At 34.7% G+C, this 20,116-nt stretch overlaps 2 protein-coding genes across 2 annotated transcripts; one reads left to right on the top strand and one right to left on the bottom strand.

Annotated features, from left to right (window-relative positions):
• Positions 1 to 2,149: 2,149 nt before the first annotated feature.
• On the bottom strand, positions 2,150 to 5,014 carry LOC146899836 (uncharacterized). The gene is made up of 2 exons (XM_085733382.1): positions 4,106 to 5,014; positions 2,150 to 2,210 (listed from the first exon to the last, which is right to left on the bottom strand). Exon 1 carries the CDS (start codon positions 4,823 to 4,825, stop codon positions 4,166 to 4,168), a length of 660 nt encoding a protein of 219 aa, XP_085589508.1. The 5' UTR covers positions 4,826 to 5,014; the 3' UTR covers positions 2,150 to 2,210; positions 4,106 to 4,165.
• Positions 5,015 to 14,161: 9,147 nt separating this feature from the next.
• LOC146899835 (uncharacterized protein At4g14342) lies at positions 14,162 to 17,052 on the top strand. The gene is made up of 3 exons (XM_085735504.1): positions 14,162 to 14,296; positions 14,397 to 14,606; positions 16,669 to 17,052. The coding sequence occupies exons 1-3, from the start codon at positions 14,291 to 14,293 to the stop codon at positions 16,714 to 16,716; spliced, it is 264 nt and encodes an 87-aa protein (XP_085591630.1). The 5' UTR covers positions 14,162 to 14,290; the 3' UTR covers positions 16,717 to 17,052.
• Positions 17,053 to 20,116: the final 3,064 nt, after the last annotated feature.

The following is a 20,116-nucleotide window of genomic DNA, read 5'->3' as shown; positions in this document are numbered from 1 at the left end:
AGTTTCTATATCCGTCCATATTGCTTAATGAAGAAGTCACTGATCCGATCTGAAGCATGATTGAAGGAATGACACGGTTTGCTTCAGTATATAAAGGAGGCTGCAAGACCTGAAGAATTATTCAAGCCATCATTTTACAAAATATAGTTTATTTAGGGTTTTGAGTCTTTTGTGTATCTACTCTTGTATCTGTCGATGCAAGTTTAGGTCTGATTATATTGTGAGCCTTTCTTGTATCATCTTGATACATGTTAAGGACCGTGTTACATTGAGTTGTAATTTGTGCACTACTCCAAAGCTTTTAAGCAAGGAGATAGGTAGTTTGTTTGAAGGTAACTTCATCTGATTTTATTGAGTCTGTAAACTGATAATCACAGGGGTTGTGGTTGACTGTAGGGAGTGAGATGGGATCTCAGATCTAGGAGTTCCTAGGTTGAAGTCAATACGGGTAGGTCCTAGGTCTTTAGTGTAAACGAAGAGTTTGCTGAGAGCTAGAGAATAAGGACTACACTAGTGGATTTCCTCCTGGCTTGGTAGCCCCCGGATGTAGGTGACGTTGCACCGAACTGGGTTAACAATTTCTCTGTGCCTTTTCTTTCCTGTCTGTTATTTTGCTTTATTATGTTTATGTTTGTTAGCTTAATGTTCTAAACATCATATACAACATCTGTTTTTCTGTGTCCTGTGTTGGAACATCGTTTGGAACATCGTAAGTCTAACGTGCCAGAATAACAATTGGCATCAGAGCAGGCACCCTACCTGTTATTGGGTGAGATCCAGAGGAGATCTATTCTGGCATTATGGACAAGGAAGGAGGATTTGTGAACAGACCACCTTTGTTGGATGGTTCCAACTATGATCATTGGAAATCACGCATGATTGCATTCTTAAAATCCATTGATAGCAAGACATGGAAGGCGGTTCTTAAGGGATGGGAGTGATGGTTGTAGTTTTTCATCAAAAACAAGATAAGTATTTGTATCGTCTCCACAGGGATTAGTGCGACATCACGGATAGATTAACATCAAATATCATTCTAAGTTAAAAGGGTGATTGTTCGTTTAATTTACAACTATGGTAACTAAATTGCAAAAGTAAAAAGATGAGATTAATAAGGATTGAAACTTGTTAGGAGTAGAGTTCCTTAACTAAGCGTCACACATAACCTAATGATCCATACGAATTCTAGCTATATAACCAATATTATCACAATCAATTCAATTATCGTTTAAGCATTCGTGTCCAAATCCCTTAAACGATAACAAAGTCGATTGGATCACTCAATCGACCGTGTCCAGCCTGATTAAGTATCCAAAAGCATTAAGTTCTTGATTAAAGGTGACTATCAAAGATCTACAAACTTGTCAAGAGTGATATAACCTATGATAGATTGTCATTCTAGTTCTACAATATCCTTCGTGTCCAAAGTGATATCATTACTCTAAGGTATCCCTTAAACATTCATGATCAAATCATTCAAAAGATAACATAATCGATCGTGTCATAAAACGACATAGTTATTTCTAACGTATCTTTTAAACATTCATGCACAAATCATTTAACAGATAACAAAGTCGATCGGATAACTTAATCGACCGTGTCCAGTCTGATTAAGTTTCCTAAAGCATTAACAACAAGAATGACAACTATATTGAATATAAATTGCTAGAACCATATTTTGCAAGATAAAAAGGATTACATGTTAGCAAGATCAAGTACCTCACATCCCAACAAAGGGTATTTAGCTACACATCATCATGGAAGCCTTGCAAGGATGGATTGAAAAGGAAGGATTCATTCTCCTAGTGATGTCTCAACAAAGGAATGAGAGCCAACTTCCAAAACCACTCTCACTTCATATAATCTACCTTACTTTCTCTCTAAGATATTACAATGAAAACTAAGAGAAAACTATCTAAAAATGCTATCTATATTCCTCTATATCTTCCCTAATGCACTACTAATATATATAACAAAGCAAGCCCAAAATATCTAAAAATATCTTCAAAGAATAGCAAGTGGGCCACTTGGCTTGATCAAACCGTCCTTACTCGCAATTGCGAGTAAAGGAGCTCGCAATTGCGAGCTACTCGCAACTGGCACTCGCAATTGCGAGTTTGGTTGCGAGCTGCATGCTCCTTGGATCAGCTTCTGCCCAAACAGTACTTTTTCATGATTTTTCTTCTTTGATCAATGTCTTGGGCTAATTCCTGCACAAAAGGATAGAGTAATGATAAGTAAAGCGTAATAAGGCATTTAACACTTATTTCTCGGCTTTTCCTTTAATTACTTGCAAAGCAAGCAACAAAAAGTGCTTAGAATATATCATGAATTTCACACTTTTATGACATTCATCACACTCCCCAACTTAACTCTTTGTTTGTCCTCAAACAAAGGATTGAAAATCAAACAAGTTAATGACAAGACACAAGTACAAAAGGCTTTGAAAACTTTCTCAGATGAATGATTCAAAATGAATGCGCGTGCAAGGCTAAGTTTCCAACTAATTTAGAATTCTACTACTAATATGAGATGAGTCCTATGTACAAAGCTCATGCCAAATAGTTCAAAACAATAATACATTTACTTACGAACCACACCTAACACACTTCTTTGCAAGTAGATAAACAATTGAAAACATATAAGTGAGGGTTATGAACACACATCCGGAAATCAAGTTAACATTCCAATCAAATTATGTGTCCATCCAAATATCATTTCAAAAGGCATAAAGAACATGGATCAAAAGGTCTTTGAGGGTTATAACTTGGCTTGGCTACAAAAGAAATGTCATATGTGGGGCAATTGAAATCAAAAAGCCTAACAACTAGGAACATTCCTTGTATCAACCATTAAAATTCACTATCTTCTCTACCAATCATTACAAACCCTTGGTGTTCACATGAGATACACTTTGATCTTGACAACTTATTCTATTTTTGGATTTTTCTTTCTTTTTCTCTTTTTCTATTTTTCTTTTCATGTACACATTGTTTTTCTTTTCTTTTTGTATTTACAACAACATGTTGTCTTGATCAAAGATAAAATTACACCATTGTACTTGACATAAGATTTACATCTACCTTCTCTCCCCAACTTGAATCAAAAAACACCCTATTTGAATGTTCCTTTACTCTAAGGCAAAAGGGACAAATAACAATGAAAGTTTAGGGTTCAACAATTAAAAACATATCAGAGTCTTAAAGTGCGTCAAAAATGAACTGGATATTAAAAAGTTTAAAGGCAAATTCATCAAGCATTGTGCTTATGAATTGACAGTTCATAATTGATGACTCCGATTCATTTGGCTCAAGTGGGTTAGCAAATACTCGCTCTTCTCACAAGGTAGGCTATTTGTGGTCAAGTAAGTTTCACTCATAAACAAAAATATGCCTTGATCACTTCCATGCCTTAACACAATTTAAAACAAATATTGGATTTAACATAAAACAATTGAGTTAAACAATAAAAGCCAGTCTCCTTGCATATGTACAAACATTTGAGGTTTCCTCACTTTAGGCTAGTACTACATGGTTCACAAATAAACAAATTATTGCGAAGAACTAAATGACATGAAATTTGCACAAAGTACTCGTTCCATATTCGAGTAAAAACCTAGAAAAACTGGAAACTTGTACCTTGGCTTTGCGCTTTAACCAAAATTATGTATCATTACCAATCATCTGAGATTTTGATGAATGAAGCAAGAGTGATACAAATGAAGCTTCCATGATTTTCAAAACAAAATGAAGGACTTAATCAACAAAAAATGCTAACACATTATTCAACATAAAACATAGTACTAATAAAATAAAATACGAGTCCATGTGCCAAAATGAAACAAACGACAGAAGCAAACTAGTGTTGAAAGGAATCAAGAAAGAAAACAAAAAAAACCAAACTATGCTTGCTCGCAATTGCGAGCTACTCTACTCGCGGTTGCGAGTTGTGACCATTTTGTTTGCAGTTGCGAGCTATTTTTACTCGCCATTGCGAGTTGTGTCAGTTCAGGATTCTGCTCTCTGTTTAACTTCTGTTTTTGCTGTTGTGATGCATGCACATGACTCCTAGACTTATTATGCATTAAAACAGTAAATGAACTCACAAAATTGGGTTGCCTCCCAACAAGCGCTTGTTTAACGTCGTTAGCTCGACGCCTTTTTCGTTAGGGTGGCCAAAATGAGACGGACAACACATCGTCTTTTGAAACCCTACGCTTTGGGAGGAATTCCATGAACTTGAGGTACAGCTGATGTGGAGTCCATGTCCTCCTTAACTTAGATTTGAACAAGGCGCAAATTTCATCAATGACCCGGTCAATTTTAGCCTTGCTCACTTTCTTCCCTTTTTGTTCAAATGTTTCTTCCTTGCTAAGTAACCGCTCTTGTTTCTCTGTCACCTTTATCACTTCTCCGAAATCAACAGTTTCGTCCTCTTCAGAATCTGACCTTTCTTGAGGAAGTTCGTCTTTGTGTGGTGCACCACATTCTTCTAATGTTGTAACTTCCTCATTTTGAAAAACAACTTCTTCAACAATCTCTCCGACTCTCTCAAACATATTTGGATTATTTTCTTGTTCTCCAAGAATGGATTGATTGTTGGCTTGGTTATCCATGATTTGTGCTAGAATCAACTCAAGTTGAAGTGATAAATTCTTCAATCTTTGGTTGGTATCTTGCATGTTTATCATGGATTGTTGCATGAAGATATTCAAAGTATTTTCCACATTGGTCATTCGTTCATCTTCAAAAGGATATTGCTGATGCTGTTGATATGGTTCACACTCAGGTGGAGTATAGAAGTTGCTATAACCATGATCAGCCATGATTTTGTCTAGGTGATGATCTGAAACGGAAACACTAACAAGAAACTTTTCTTTGTTTATCAAAGAGGGGTTAGTGGTAACAACTATTAAGTAAAGAAAAATATTTACGGAATATGTACGAATACTTAAAACAATAGATCAATCGTTCTATCTATGATATCTAAACACCAATCCCCGGCAACGGCGCCATTTTGATGGTTGTAGTTTTTCAGCAAAAACAAGATAAGTATTTGTATCGTCTCCACAGGGATTAGTGCGACATCACGGATAGATTAACATCAAATATCATTCTAAGTTAAAAGGGTGATTGTTCGTTTAATTTACAACTATGGTAACTAAATTGCAAAAGTAAAAAGATGAGATTAATAAGGATTGAAACTTGTTAGGAGTAGAGTTCCTTAACTAAGCGTCACACATAACCTAATGATCCATACGAATTCTAGCTATATAACCAATATTATCACAATCAATTCAATTATCGTTTAAGCATTCGTGTCCAAATCCCTTAAACGATAACAAAGTCGATTGGATCACTCAATCGACCGTGTCCAGCCTGATTAAGTATCCAAAAGCATTAAGTTCTTGATTAAAGGTGACTATCAAAGATCTACAAACTTGTCAAGAGTGATATAACCTATGATAGATTGTCATTCTAGTTCTACAATATCCTTCGTGTCCAAAGTGATATCATTACTCTAAGGTATCCCTTAAACATTCATGATCAAATCATTCAAAAGATAACATAATCGATCGTGTCATAAAACGACATAGTTATTTCTAACGTATCTTTTAAACATTCATGCACAAATCATTTAACAGATAACAAAGTCGATCGGATAACTTAATCGACCGTGTCCAGTCTGATTAAGTTTCCTAAAGCATTAACAACAAGAATGACAACTATATTGAATATAAATTGCTAGAACCATATTTTGCAAGATAAAAAGGATTACATGTTAGCAAGATCAAGTACCTCACATCCCAACAAAGGGTATTTAGCTACACATCATCATGGAAGCCTTGCAAGGATGGATTGAAAAGGAAGGATTCATTCTCCTAGTGATGTCTCAACAAAGGAATGAGAGCCAACTTCCAAAACCACTCTCACTTCATATAATCTACCTTACTTTCTCTCTAAGATATTACAATGAAAACTAAGAGAAAACTATCTAAAAATGCTATCTATATTCCTCTATATCTTCCCTAATGCACTACTAATATATATAACAAAGCAAGCCCAAAATATCTAAAAATATCTTCAAAGAATAGCAAGTGGGCCACTTGGCTTGATCAAACCGTCCTTACTCGCAATTGCGAGTAAAGGAGCTCGCAATTGCGAGCTACTCGCAACTGGCACTCGCAATTGCGAGTTTGGTTGCGAGCTGCATGCTCCTTGGATCAGCTTCTGCCCAAACAGTACTTTTTCATGATTTTTCTTCTTTGATCAATGTCTTGGGCTAATTCCTGCACAAAAGGATAGAGTAATGATAAGTAAAGCGTAATAAGGCATTTAACACTTATTTCTCGGCTTTTCCTTTAATTACTTGCAAAGCAAGCAACAAAAAGTGCTTAGAATATATCATGAATTTCACACTTTTATGACATTCATCAGGGAGCATCCTGTTTCTTTTGATAAAGATGGAAACAAGACAGCTGTTCTGAAATCAGAAGAAGAATGGACTACAGCTGAAGATGAATCATCGCTTGCAAACTCTAGAGCCTTGAATGCTATTTTCAATGGAGTGGACAAGAACATGTTCAGAATGATCAAGCAATGCACTGTTGCCAAGAATGCTTGGGAGATTCTCAAAACAGCACATGAAGGAACGACTAAGGTAAAAAGTGCAAAACTTCAACTTCTTACTACTAAATTTGAGAATTTGAAAATGTTGGAGGATGAATGCATACAAGACTATCACCTGAATATTCTTGATATTGTCAATGATTTTGACTCACTTGGAGAGAAAATCTCTGATGAAAAACTTTTGAGAAAAATCCTCAGATCTGTACCTAAGAGGTTTGACATGAAGGTGACTGCAATTGAAGAAGCACAAGACATCTCCAGTATGAAGGTTGATGAGCTAGTGGGATCACTTCAATCCTTTGAATTAGCTAATGGATATAATAAGAAAAGCATAGCTTTTGCTTCCAACACTGATGAGGAAGATGTTCAATGTGATATGGAGACTGATGAAAGTATTTTAGATGCATTTGTGCGTCTTGGTAGAGAACTCAACAAAGTATTGGAGATGATTGACAAAAAGTCGAGGCCAAATGTTCAGAACATCTCGTTCGACATCAGCAGAAACAGCGAATCTACTAAGCAGGTGACTGCCATGACTGGTAGAGTTTTTTCTGACACTGAATCATGTGATGAAGAGTTAGCTTATGATGAGTTAGTTACTTCATATAAAGTTTTGCATGCTAGAAGTGTAGAAATATGCAAAATGTTAGGGGAACAAAAGAAGATCAATAGTGAACTACTTACAGAAAGGAGTAGTCATCTAACAAGGATTTCAGAACTCAATGATGAGGTAACTTCTCTAAACTCACAACTTGAACAGGTCAAGAAGCAAGTTGAATTGATGACAAGTGGTTCCATAATTCTGGAAGAAGTGATTGAAAGTCAAGATAAAAGGAAGGCAAATGGTGTATGTTTTGACTATAAACCCCTAAATCAAAAGCAGCGCAACAGAAAGTCTTGTTATGCATTAGAAGATCATAGGATGATCAGAAAGGAAGAACAAGCCAAAGACATCAAGGTTATTGATCCTTCAAGAATAGATGTTGCTAACAAGACAATGTTGAAACATTCTCAAAGACATCAGAATGGCAAAAAGACAGCTCGTCCTTGGATCTGTCACCACTGCAACAGAAAAGGACACATAAGGCCATACTGTTATAAATTGTATGGATATCCTCAGCCTCATGTTCAAACAAAGGTCAGTGGTATGATTACTCAAGATTGGAAAGAATGGAGACCCAAAACTCCAAATGTAAGTTCTTCTATGACTTCCTCTATGTCGATTAATGTTCCACCTGTTTTTACTAAGTCTAGAAATCTTGTTGAGTCAGTGCCTGTCGTCTATAAGCCCAATTCCATGTCAAAGTTGCATGTTGAACCCCTCAAAAACCATAATGTCAAACCAAATGACAAATTATCTGGTATGATTTCGGTTGTTGCTGATAATATTAATGAGGAAAGTATTTTTGTGACCCCATCTAAAATTGTTGTTGTTGGCCCTCTTGAGGAAACCCTGGCCCAACTTGATGTTGCATCGGATGTTACAACATCCTTAGCTCAACCTGATCACATAAAGTTTGAGTCTGAGTCTGAGTCAGCCTTTGATAATGGAAAATCCCAATGTAAGATGGTGTCTGTTGGTGATGAGAAGGATGGATCAGAAAGTGATGACCAAAGTGTGTGGAGTTTTATCCTGTTTTAATCTTGGTTTTATGGATGTGTATTTATGTGTCATGATCTTATGTACTACTGTTGTTCTTTCTATTTCTGCGTCTTATGCATGGTAGTTTGTCAGAATTTATGGATAAAAAGGGGGAGTAAGTGTATACTTGTGTTCTTCTGATGTACTTCTGCTCTTTTCTATTTTCTGGAATGATGCCTGTGAAGTTGTTCCTGGAAGTAGGTATTTGTATGTGTTGGTGTGATAGCAGAATTTTTTGATGCATGCCTGATGATGGGATATGTCAGATAATGTTGAAACATCTAGATGACATTTTCTTGCATGAAGAAGTGTAACGATCTGTTTTGTGAGACGGGTTATCTGTTTTCTCTTATGCGCACGTCTTTGAACTGTGAGGTATACATGGCAATGATCTACTCTTGAAGTCTGCTACCTTCTATTTGGCATATTTTGTGGCTAAAAAAGGGGGAGAAAAATGTATTCCTGCTGTACATGTTCTCTGCTGTACATGTTCTCTGCTGCTGCTATAAGGAAATTGGAACATGTCTCTGTGTGACCTCGATAGGTCTGCTGGTTGGGGGAGTGATGGAAGTATTCCATGTGTATGCTGTGAAGAACTCCTGAGTTGTGTGGTCATATGATAGTAGGAAGATTAGTGCTCAGAAAATGTGCATGTTGATGTTGAGACATCTGTGGATGTGTTGTAGTCTTCTCTGTTAAGATGGTTATGTTTATGTATGCATGTTCTCGTGTTGCACTAGTAGTTTGAACATATTTCAGTTTGAGGATTTCTGCCTAGCATGCATGTATTCAGGGGGAGTAAGAGAAATGTTGTTTGTACTCCTTGAGGGGGAGTAAACTTCTGTGTCCCTGAATGTTCCTGTGGATGTTGGAACATCCTGATGATTTGAGCTACTGATTACTGTATTCCTATATTTCTCTAAGTAGCGTGTTGTGACAGTTGGCTGTCTGTTTAGGATGTACAGGAATTTATTTTTCCTTATACGTCCTCTGCTGCAAGACTCTGATTTTCTCTCTAATACCTTTTTAGTTTCTCTTGTCTGCATAATTCCATGTGTTAATTGTTGTGTGAAAATAATGGAAGCAGAATCTGAGACCTGTAATATAATACTTCTATGTCCTGAAGATTATGTGTGATGACTGAAGAACTATATTTTGGTATCTTTTAGAAGTCTGAGAATGTGAACCTTTCTTCAAGAAAGATTTTAATTGTGAAGATTGAAGGAAATGTTGCGTGTGCTATCTCTCTGTTTTAACAGGTGTGGGCTGAATTTGTTTTAGCCAAAAATTTGCCAAAGGGGGAGATTGTTGGATATTTGTATGTTGACTTCACTTTTGCCTAAAACAAATATTCACTTCAGATGTGGAACACAATGTTCCAACATCCAGACCTGGTATGTACGTTCTGTTCATATGCCTTGATTTACGCACGTGTTTTCTATTTAAGGAATCTTTTATTCTTGTTGGTCAAGCTGTGTGTTTTTATAAAGAGATCAGAACATATGTGATTTCTTAAGGAATTGATGAAATGACTTAGGAAAGTATTTTTAATGTGACTTTTAATAAGCCTATTTTATAGGAGTTTCTATATCCGTCCATATTGCTTAATGAAGAAGTCACTGATCCGATCTGAAGCATGATTGAAGGAATGACACGGTTTGCTTCAGTATATAAAGGAGGCTGCAAGACCTGAAGAATTATTCAAGCCATCATTTTACAAAATATAGTTTATTTAGGGTTTTGAGTCTTTTGTGTATCTACTCTTGTATCTGTCGATGCAAGTTTAGGTCTGATTATATTGTGAGCCTTTCTTGTATCATCTTGATACATGTTAAGGACCGTGTTACATTGAGTTGTAATTTGTGCACTACTCCAAAGCTTTTAAGCAAGGAGATAGGTAGTTTGTTTGAAGGTAACTTCATCTGATTTGATTGAGTCTGTAAACTGATAATCACAGGGGTTGTGGTTGACTGTAGGGAGTGAGATGGGATCTCAGATCTAGGAGTTCCTAGGTTGAAGTCAATACGAGTAGGTCCTAGGTCTTTAGTGTAAACGAGGAGTTTGCTGAGAGCTAGAGAATAAGGACTACACTAGTGGATTTCCTCCTGGCTTGGTAGCCCCCAGATGTAGGTGACGTTGCACCGAACTGGGTTAACAATTTCTCTGTGCCTTTTCTTTCCTGTCTGTTATTTTGCTTTATTATGTTTATGTCTGTTAGCTTAATGTTCTAAACATCATATACAACATCTGTTTTTCTGTGTCCTGTGTTGGAACATCGTTTGGAACATCGTAAGTCTAACGTGCCAGAATAACAGTGGACTTTAAGAAGACATATGATAGGGGGAAGGATTGTCTACCGTAAATTTTTCTCCTGTTTTCTCCGGTTAGCTAATTCAGCCATTCATTTATTTTAATGACACATCATATGAATGAATGATTTGTCATTAAAAGAAATGACAGGGCATCATACGCCATTTTTTGCTATGTTTTTGGTACTTTTCTTTGCATTTGAAGACAAATAAGACGAGAGATAGAAGAGTTGTTAATGGTTTGAGGAACATGTTGTATTGTTTTCACTCGAGTCGTTGTAATTCACTTTTATCCTAGATCATGCAACTTTATGGGTGTTTTGAGTATTTTGTAGTGAATAATCACGTAAATCGACAAATCAAGACATCACGTGAAGGATCAATGATAATAAATTGGAGACCAATGGTTCTTAGAAGGTTTTTGGAGACAATACAGAGTGAAGAAAAATAATTTCAAGTTCCTAGGGGTTTACATACGGAATAACGATCGAAAATGGGACGAAAATGCAAGAAAACGCACGGGAGGGGCTGCCTCAGGTGCCCTTGCGTGTGCTCAAAGTCACCCAGACACGCCAAAAATTGGCTTTTTGCTTGTTTTCCAAGCTGGATCAGTGCAAAAAGCTCAGTTTTATTCTATTAACCCCTAAGTAAACATATGTTATAAATAGAGACCTTTGCGCATATTTTTATTCATTCAGAAACATTGACGGTTCAATGAAAGGGTCAAGCATCATAGCTTCAAGGCAAAATTCTTCCTTCTGTTGTTTTTGCTGGGGTATGTTTTTCTATTGCTTTGTTATGATGTCTGTTGCAACGAGCAACTAAACCTCTTGATTAGGGGGGTTCCAAGATGAACCCTTATTATTTGTTGGATATTATTAATAAAGTTTATCGTTCAATTTATGCTTTTATTGTGCTCGATTTAAATTAGATTATGCATGTTCTTTAATGCTTATTTCAATTGGTTAATTACGAGTGTAGCCTTGAAGAATGATTTGTAGGATAAAAGTAGGCCCCGACAACCCGAAATTATATTAGTTTCATTGGCTTTTCTAATTACCACTTCTTATAGAGGTTAGAAAATCAATGTTTGAATTCCTTCCGTCATTACTCTTTTCTTTGGACATCGTCGTACATAATCTAAACCTAGGTTTGTCTGACAATAGTTGTTGTGAGAAATTTGTATGAGTTTTACTGTTGGATTCATTAAATCATAAGTAGGCACCACATAAGTTGTTTGTTTCTTAAAAGATAATTCCAACAAAGACGAATGGAAATCCAAGGATTCCCTAATTGCCCTTAATAGTCTGAATCCCGAACCTAATCTTGCATTGGGCAGGGGCAATTCAACCCTGCAATTCTATTCAATTTTATTTAACTTTCATCTTTTGAAATAAGTTTTATTAATTACTAAGTTGAACGACAATCCTTGTGGAGAATGATAAACTTAATACTTTATTGCTTGTTACGATTTGATGCACTTACCAATTTTGTCCATTAGGAGACAATCCCTTCCCTATGACAGGGTAAATTGGTATTTTCTTAGGTTAACTCTTACTGAATTTCTGTTTCCTCCTCTCACTGTTAATTTGATCATGAGTTGTGTTACATCTTATTCCCTTTCTCTTAAATGGAATGATGCAAAACTTTATAATTTCAAACCAAAGAAGGATTTATGACCAGGAGGTCCACTATCACCTTATTTATTTGTTCTTTGCATGGAGAAATTATCTCTTACGATACAAAATAGGTTACTAACAATACTTTGAGGCTGATAAAGATTTCTCGTGAAGGACTAAGTTTTTATCACCTTTTATTTGCTAATGATTGTCTTCTTTTCACTGAAGCCAAGACCTCACAAGTTAAACTAGTTAAAGATGTACTGCAAAAAAATTGTTTTGTTTCCTGAAATGTGTCTCGAGTTAAGCAACACAAATTTGAATCTCTTATTCAGTTCAACCATATCTCTTATCTGGGTAAGTACCTTGGATTTCCTATGTTGCCCGACAGAGTTAAGAATTCTAATTTCAATTTCATTCTATTCAAGATCAATGGCAAGTTGGAAACTGAATTTACTAAGTAGACCATGACGGTTTACCTTGGCCAAAAATGTTGTGACTATTATGCCAATTTATACTAAGCAGAACCTTTGGCTTCCATCTAGTATTTGTGAAAAAATAGATGCTACCATTCGTTCCTCTATATGGGGGAGGAATTATTCCAACGTTTTGATATTAGTCCATGCACTAACAAATTTTTATATTGGTACATGCACTTTGACATTGGTCCTTAAACCCATTATTTATCTATTATGTTTTATTATTGTCTTGTTCATTATTTTTATTGAGAATAATTATAAAAAAAATAAAATAAAATAAATATTTCTGAAAGAACGATTAAGCTTTAATTATTATGTCTCCCATCTTATGTTATCCTCCGAGAGAAAATTATTTACACGAGTAAATTTCATTTTCCTCCTCCTTCGAGAAAACCTTGAATTATCATCCCGTCTCACCATATGTTAAAATATGCACTATATTCCACTGTAAAGTAAATAAATATATAGAAAACATTATACTCCGACCTCAATGTTAACTAAATTAAAATATTTTATTATTAACTTTATGATTATAGAAAATAAAAATTATTTTTAATTCGCTTATTTAATCAATTTTAATAATTTGAACAATCGTCCTAGTGAACATAACTCGGTTGACAATGACATCACAATTAAAAAAAGAAGACATGTGATAGGATAAAGCTTAATCCTTCTTTAAAAAAGATTTTTTTATTTCATTTTTTTATAATTATTCTCAATATAAATAATGAACAAAATAATAATAAATATAATAATATCATCGGAAGATATAAAAAAAAGGGTTCAGGGGCTAAAATCAAAGCGCAAGGACCAATATATGATATAGTGTTGAAAGTGCAGGGACCAATATGATAAAATGTTAAAAATACCAAAACGTGAAAAAAAAAATTAATTATGAAAATTTTGACTTTATTGTGCCAAGTGGTGTGTTATAATTGGTCTACATGGCACACCGTTAGTTTTTGTTTTTTTAATATGGATTTAACAGAAGGACCAATTGCAATTTTTTTACAAAGTGAAGGGATTAATGCCAAATAAAAAAAAAATTGCAAGGACTAATGTAAAAAAGTGGTAAAAATGCAAGGACCACATTTAAAAACTATACAATTAACTTTTTAATATATGTTAAATTTATCATGACTTAGACCATCCTCATTGGCGTTCTCACCATTTAAAACTTGGTGCCTATGAGGTGCTGCTGTTGGGGAAAAGTATTTTGAGTACTTAACGGGACAAAAGTCTCACTTAAACATTTCAATTTTAAATGGGTCTCACTCTTTTAATATTAAAATATTAAAATATATTGATATAAAATTATTGATAGATGATTAATATGTGAAATGCTGGATTGAAGATATTGGATGCTTATTATTAAAAAAAAAATATAAATATATAAATAATGTATTTTTTTTGTGTAAATAAATTTTGAATCTAATTTAAAAAAATTTGATATTAAAATTTGATGAATAAATTAATTTTCCACGGATATGATAGTTACTTAGTTTATAAAAGAGGGAGCGGTGGAGTAGTCGTGAGAGTTGAGACATTAACATTGTAGCAAGACGCGAGTAGAGTAGGGTTTGAGGGACGAAGAAAATAAACGAGAGGCAATATGCAGGTAACAGTTTTCCCAATTTTTCTCTTTTCTTCGCTTATCAATTTATCAATTTCTGTTTCAATTTAACGAAATCATGAAACGGCGTTGCGTTGCGTTGCAGGCGAGTGATAGATTTAACATAAATTCCCAACTTGAACATCTTCAAGCTAAATACGTTGGAACTGGACATGCTGATATCAACAGATTTGAATGGGCTGTGAATATTCAACGCGATAGCTATGCTTCATACATTGGCCATTACCCTTTACTTTCTTACTTTTCCATCGCTCAAAACGAATCTATTGGTAGACAGCGTTACACTTTTATGCAGGTAATTTTTCTCATGTTTATTGATTTCAGCTTAGTTAAGTGATGAATTAATTACAAGATAATTAATTATTCAAGTCCCATGAATGAATCAATGGAGTATTGATTTGTTTATTTTGATTACATGCTCAATACCTGCGTTGTCAGTAGTACTGCTATGGCAGGCAATAGCGGAGAGGATTAGGGGTCTGTTGTGATTCTAAAGCCTGTTGCAGTGCATTTTCTTGTAGTGCAATTTGTTGCTGCAAATAGGCTACGGGGAGAGTGTTAGTTCTGGTTTGTTATTTGGAAATGGTACACTTAGCTAGAGAGGCAAACCGTGATTTAAAAATCATAGGAAACGATTAGAGGGAAATCTTCAAGCGATTTAAGAGAGAATTGGGGCCTTCGGGTTAGAAAGTTTGCTGACGTTGAAAGTTCTTCATCGTTTTTTCCTTTGTAATTGAGTCATATCCCTATTTATTTCTAATAAAATACCAGATTACTATCTTTAAAAAATAAAAACAGATTTGAACCTCAGAGAGAGAGGTGTATTTCAGTTTAAGAAGGGAACAGTGGGTCATGGAATAATAACCTCAGAAAGAGATTACTATCTTCTGATTTCTGCTTGCGGGTCAGAAGAATACCCGTTTCTGCTCGCAGGTGAGAATAAGACATGTTTATCCATGCGGGTCATAAAGAAAACCCAGTTTGAAAATAGGATTATTTGGTTAAAAAATCGTGCTTATTAATTATTATGTATTAATTATTTTAAAAACAGGGCAACCTTAAATTATTAATTAATTTCATTTAGAAACAGTCTTCGTGACCCTCTTTATCCCCTGCTGCGACCATTTTTGTCTAGTGCTACTTTTCCTTTCCTTCCTTTCTTGTCCATCTCTGTCCAGTTTTCCCTCATCTGTTTCATCTTTATTCTCCCTCACGTCCAATTCTTCCTGTTCTTCTCTGCTTTCATTGTTAACCAAATTGCTTCTACTTCTCATGTTGCTACCAGTGAGGGATTTGCTGCTACTCACTCTCATGTCCTTAGCTATAGAAAAAAGACTAAGAATGCTCCTGGAAATAGGAGTGATTGTGTAGAACTTACTGAAAAAAGGGAAAGCAGTGAAGTGGAGGGTGTTGTTGACAGCTCCAAAAATATTTTTTAAGAGAAGATTTGGCTCACAACTCACTGCCATTAACATGTTTAAGAAGAATATAAATTTTGATGATGTCTCATCTAATAATGAATGGATTGTGGCGGAAAATTATACTCCTAATCCCATTGAACACGATGTTATAAAGGATGAGGGTGGTCATGATATGCCACTTCTAGAAGAGATGACGATTAGGCGTTCTTGGTTGTTTTACTAATTTTAGTTGTTTTGTTTGTGACTTATGAAGTTGTGAGTTATGAGTTTGTAAGACTTTATTTATTGACTTCCTTATGCTTACGAATTTTAATTTACATAAGTATTTTAAATGTGATTTAAGGTTTTCTTTGTATTATGCTATTTATGTGCATATGAATTTATATGTGTATATGGGTTTTATGAATTTTGTATCATCTTTAGATTAGTATTACGACTGCATGATTTACAATTTTACCCCCCCCCCCCCCCCCCCCCCCCCCCCCCCCCCCTTTCCAATTTTGTGTAAAACCTCGATTTTAACTATCTTCCTGCATACTTTTCATCTAATAAGTTCCTCAACATTATAAAAATCTGTATGGATTAAAGTGGTGACATCTCAATATCTGAGGAATTCATTTGGTTACAAAAATATTTGGAGGACGAATATAGTGACACCCTAATCTTTGGAGAACCAAAAGGGTTAATTCAATTCTTTTTTTGGAATGACATGATAAGTATTCATGTGTTATTTTTTGTTAGTTGGGGGGAGGGGGATAAACCTTATGACCCCCTTATCACTCCAACCCCAAACCACTGTCACTCCTTGGTTTATTCAATTTTTATTTTACATTATTTGATTGATTGAAATATGATTAACATTCATGATATTTGATGATCTCACCTAAGCACTTTATATTCTTAATTGATAAATTCTACCTTTTTGTTTTGTTGCAGAAAATGCTTTTGCCTTGTGGTCTGCCTCCCGAAAGAGAAGAAGAGTAGGATTATTGTTGGGATTACAAAAGGATGATCATATAAGAGTTTAAAGAACTTGACCGCTCGTTGTACTTGTACGGTACAATCTGATTGAGGAAACAAATGTTGTGTGTTTAAGATTGTTCATGTTTTTCTTCTTTCGGTTTGTAGTTGCTAAACTTTTGCTGTTTTTATGGTATGGGGCTTTGGAAACTAGACCACGAGACAATGAGTTGTAGAATTTTTTATTTTTTTTTACTTTTCATTAATTTGGTTGTAACCTACTAGTACTAGGGAATTTTGAAGAAAATTTATGTATCCATATACCCCTCCCAAAAGCTAACATATAAATTAGTTGAACAATGCTATATAGTATGAAATTTCTTAAAAAAAAAAAATGCTACTCCCTCCGTTTCAAAATGAGTGTCGCTTTAGCAAAAAAAAATTTGTTTCAAAATGAATGTCACTTTCAGTTTTCAATGCAATAATAACTTTCTTTTCAATTGTACCCTTCAATTAATACTCTGCACACTACTTCCAAAGTATTACTTTTAAAACTAACCAATAGTTAATAAGGATAATTTGATAAAATAACCATTCTTTTTCTTTTAATCATTGCATTTCTTAATATGTGTGTAAACACTTAAAACGACATTCATTTTGAAACGGAGGGAGTATATAGTATTAAATGCAACGAGGCGTAACTCAAGGAAATCATCTTGTGGAGCACAATACATGGGAGAGAGAAAAATGGTCAATGAAAACAAGATTAATCCAACAGTTTTGTATAATTCATTGATTTTCGTCATTGTAGCTTTCACATCAACCAACACTTCCCAGATTAAGAACCAGATATTCCCCAAAAATTTGGAACTGATAAAGACATCAGAATTTTTTGTATGTTCCTAAAAGCCGATCGTTAGTACTCCCCCTCAAAGTCTAGATTGGATGTTAGTTTCTCATGCTTAGATTTTAAAAGTTTTTTCTTTTAATTTTTCTTACCAGATAGCTAGGATTTTAGTTAAACTGTTTTGCGTTTGGATGCACTAAGCAGTGTACATCGATGTTTTGGAAATGACAATTGATCTCCACATGCTTTATTTTTGTCAATGGCAATGCTAATGACAGTTTTGTACAAGCATGGGGGCTTTTAAACGAGCTTATTTCTTTCTTTCAGAAAAAAGAAGATGGATGATTGTAGCCAAACAATGTAGCGCGAAAATAAAATTCCATTCACACCCACATTTGTTATGTTATGTTCTACATTTGTGCATGTATAAGGATTTGGACCAGGTATGAAAAAACACGGATTATGTTACTAATCTCGGCTACTAATGCATTGAGTTATGCAACTTTTAAAATTATATATAGAGCCCAATGCATTTTAATGATAAGGTCATCAACATAATTTATTCATATTTTCTTCACACATGAAAGGATATAAATCCGCTTATATAAGTATTAGAATCAAGTCATCAATTAGTTTAGTGTTAGTTATATTTTAATAATACACTAGAAATTGAAAAATATTGTAAAAGAAAATGAACCTTTAAGTCTCAATAAGTTAATGAAGTGGAAAAAAAAAAATCAACACAAAAATCAGGACTGTTCCTTAAAAAATCTTATAACAATTTTAAAATATGAAGAAAAAAAAACGGGTTAAGATCATCTCCATTTGACAAAATAAATGGAAGATACAATTTGGAGAGATAGATACAAAAAATTGATAGTGGGTTCTACCACTAACAAAATTAATTACTTTATATTTTTTTCAAACTTTTTTTTTGTCTTTATCTCTCCAAATTGAAGAAATGGAGAGGAACAAAAATGGAGAGGATCTTCACTCACGTAGAGAGCAGTTATAATTCTGAGGTTGGTATTAATATGTCTTCAATTTTTGGATACTAGACCTTGCACCCGTGCTGCCGCACGGGTCATATTGATGGCAAACAAAATATTCAATTATACTGTTAATTCGTAATCTATTTGTGCAAATACAATGTTAAAAATAATAATACAACTTAAAAAAAGGGAACAAATCATGCTGGTACATTACGAAAAATTTCCTTGTAAACAACATTGTATTTAGGATGATTTGAATGATTCAAAAATTCGCCGCAATCTAAAATATGAGAACCATCTCCACCATATACTAACAAATACAGGTGTTTCATTTGTTGAAACTGACATTAAATATATGGTAGTTTGTCCACAAAGATTAGTTTTCAAATAGTTGTTCGAAACGAATATCTTAATCATTTTGGATACTCGCCGCTACATAGGGAAACATGAATTATGATTTGAATAATAACTAACTTGAGATCAGTTATGAATTGACTATGGGTAGATGTCGAAAAATTTCCTTTCCAGGAGAAAAAAGGCAAAGTTTATTTGAATGCATTTTGTGCCTTGTAACTGCAATCTTGGTTTAACAGTCACCGCAATTTAAGATATTAGATGCACTGATGGATAAGATAACATGGTTTCTTAGATTATCTTGCAGTGAATAATTGCATTCGTTCTTGCTTCTTGAAAAATTAGAATATTAGCTATACGTAACAAATATGAAGTTATGATTGATGGTAATAATGTCATAAGGAATGAGATTATAATAAGGTATGTTGTTCATATAAGGTTGCTCGGAATGATAACATAATAGAGATCAGTCAGCAATTTACTATACTAAGATGTCAAATACCATCCTGTTCAGCATTAAGTGACAAAGTTTAGCAGAAAATATTATGTGTACTGTAACTACTATCGTTTAACAGTCACCAAACTTTAAAACATAAGCTGAACTGATCGCATGCATTTTGTAGATACAATGAGTTGCAGTGTAAGGTTTTAATCTGATGCTTTTTTTTCAATCTTATAATAGAGTATGTTGCAGAGAAAATATATTGTCAGTTATCGCTTCACAGAGATTTAGGAAATTAGTTATACTTAACGGATACGAAGTGGTGATACCAGTGTAACTAAATGTGGACCTTTCAATACTCGTGCTATTTTTCTCTTCAGATTCAAGTAACTATAACTGTGTGCACCTTCATTAGAACCTACAAATTAAAAAAAAAAAAAGTTTAGAACATCAAAAGGCCAACGAGGCTAAGAACCACACTGACCCACATGACCCTCAGATGAACCCCCCCCCCCCCCCCCCCCTTCGTTGCAGCGCGGTTCCATCCTCATTGACCGTTCATACAAACCCTGAAAGTTTTCAACGAGGCCCTTATCTATGAAAGGCCAACGATGGAAAATCATGGTTGTAGAAGGAAGAAGAGGAGGAGAGGATGGTGTGAGAAATGGTGGGGGTTTGGGAGGCTATTTATAGGGAGGGGTGGGTAAAAAATGGTTGGGAAGCCATAAATGCAGTCAAAAAACGTGGTAAAACACGTTTTTTTGACTTGACCACCGACAAATGCGTGTG

The sequence above is a fragment of the Medicago sativa genome, chromosome 8, assembly GCF_051527215.1.
Source record: "Medicago sativa cultivar Bolivia chromosome 8, Bolivia_mono, whole genome shotgun sequence".
Classification (NCBI taxonomy): Eukaryota; Viridiplantae; Streptophyta; class Magnoliopsida; order Fabales; family Fabaceae; genus Medicago; species Medicago sativa.
Note: the sequence above shows the minus strand (reverse complement) of the source record. Positions and strands in the feature narration are given on the sequence as shown.

Excerpts from the sequence above, each read along its gene's own strand:
- LOC146899835 (XM_085735504.1), top strand. Across the intron at positions 14,607-16,668 it reads AGCGTTACACTTTTATGCAG|AAAATGCTTTTGCCTTGTGG; the intron begins GTAATTTTTCTC and ends GTTTTGTTGCAG.
- LOC146899836 (XM_085733382.1), bottom strand. The coding sequence starts at position 4,825 with ATGGCTGATCATGGTTATAGCAACTTCTATACTCCACCTGAGTGTGAA.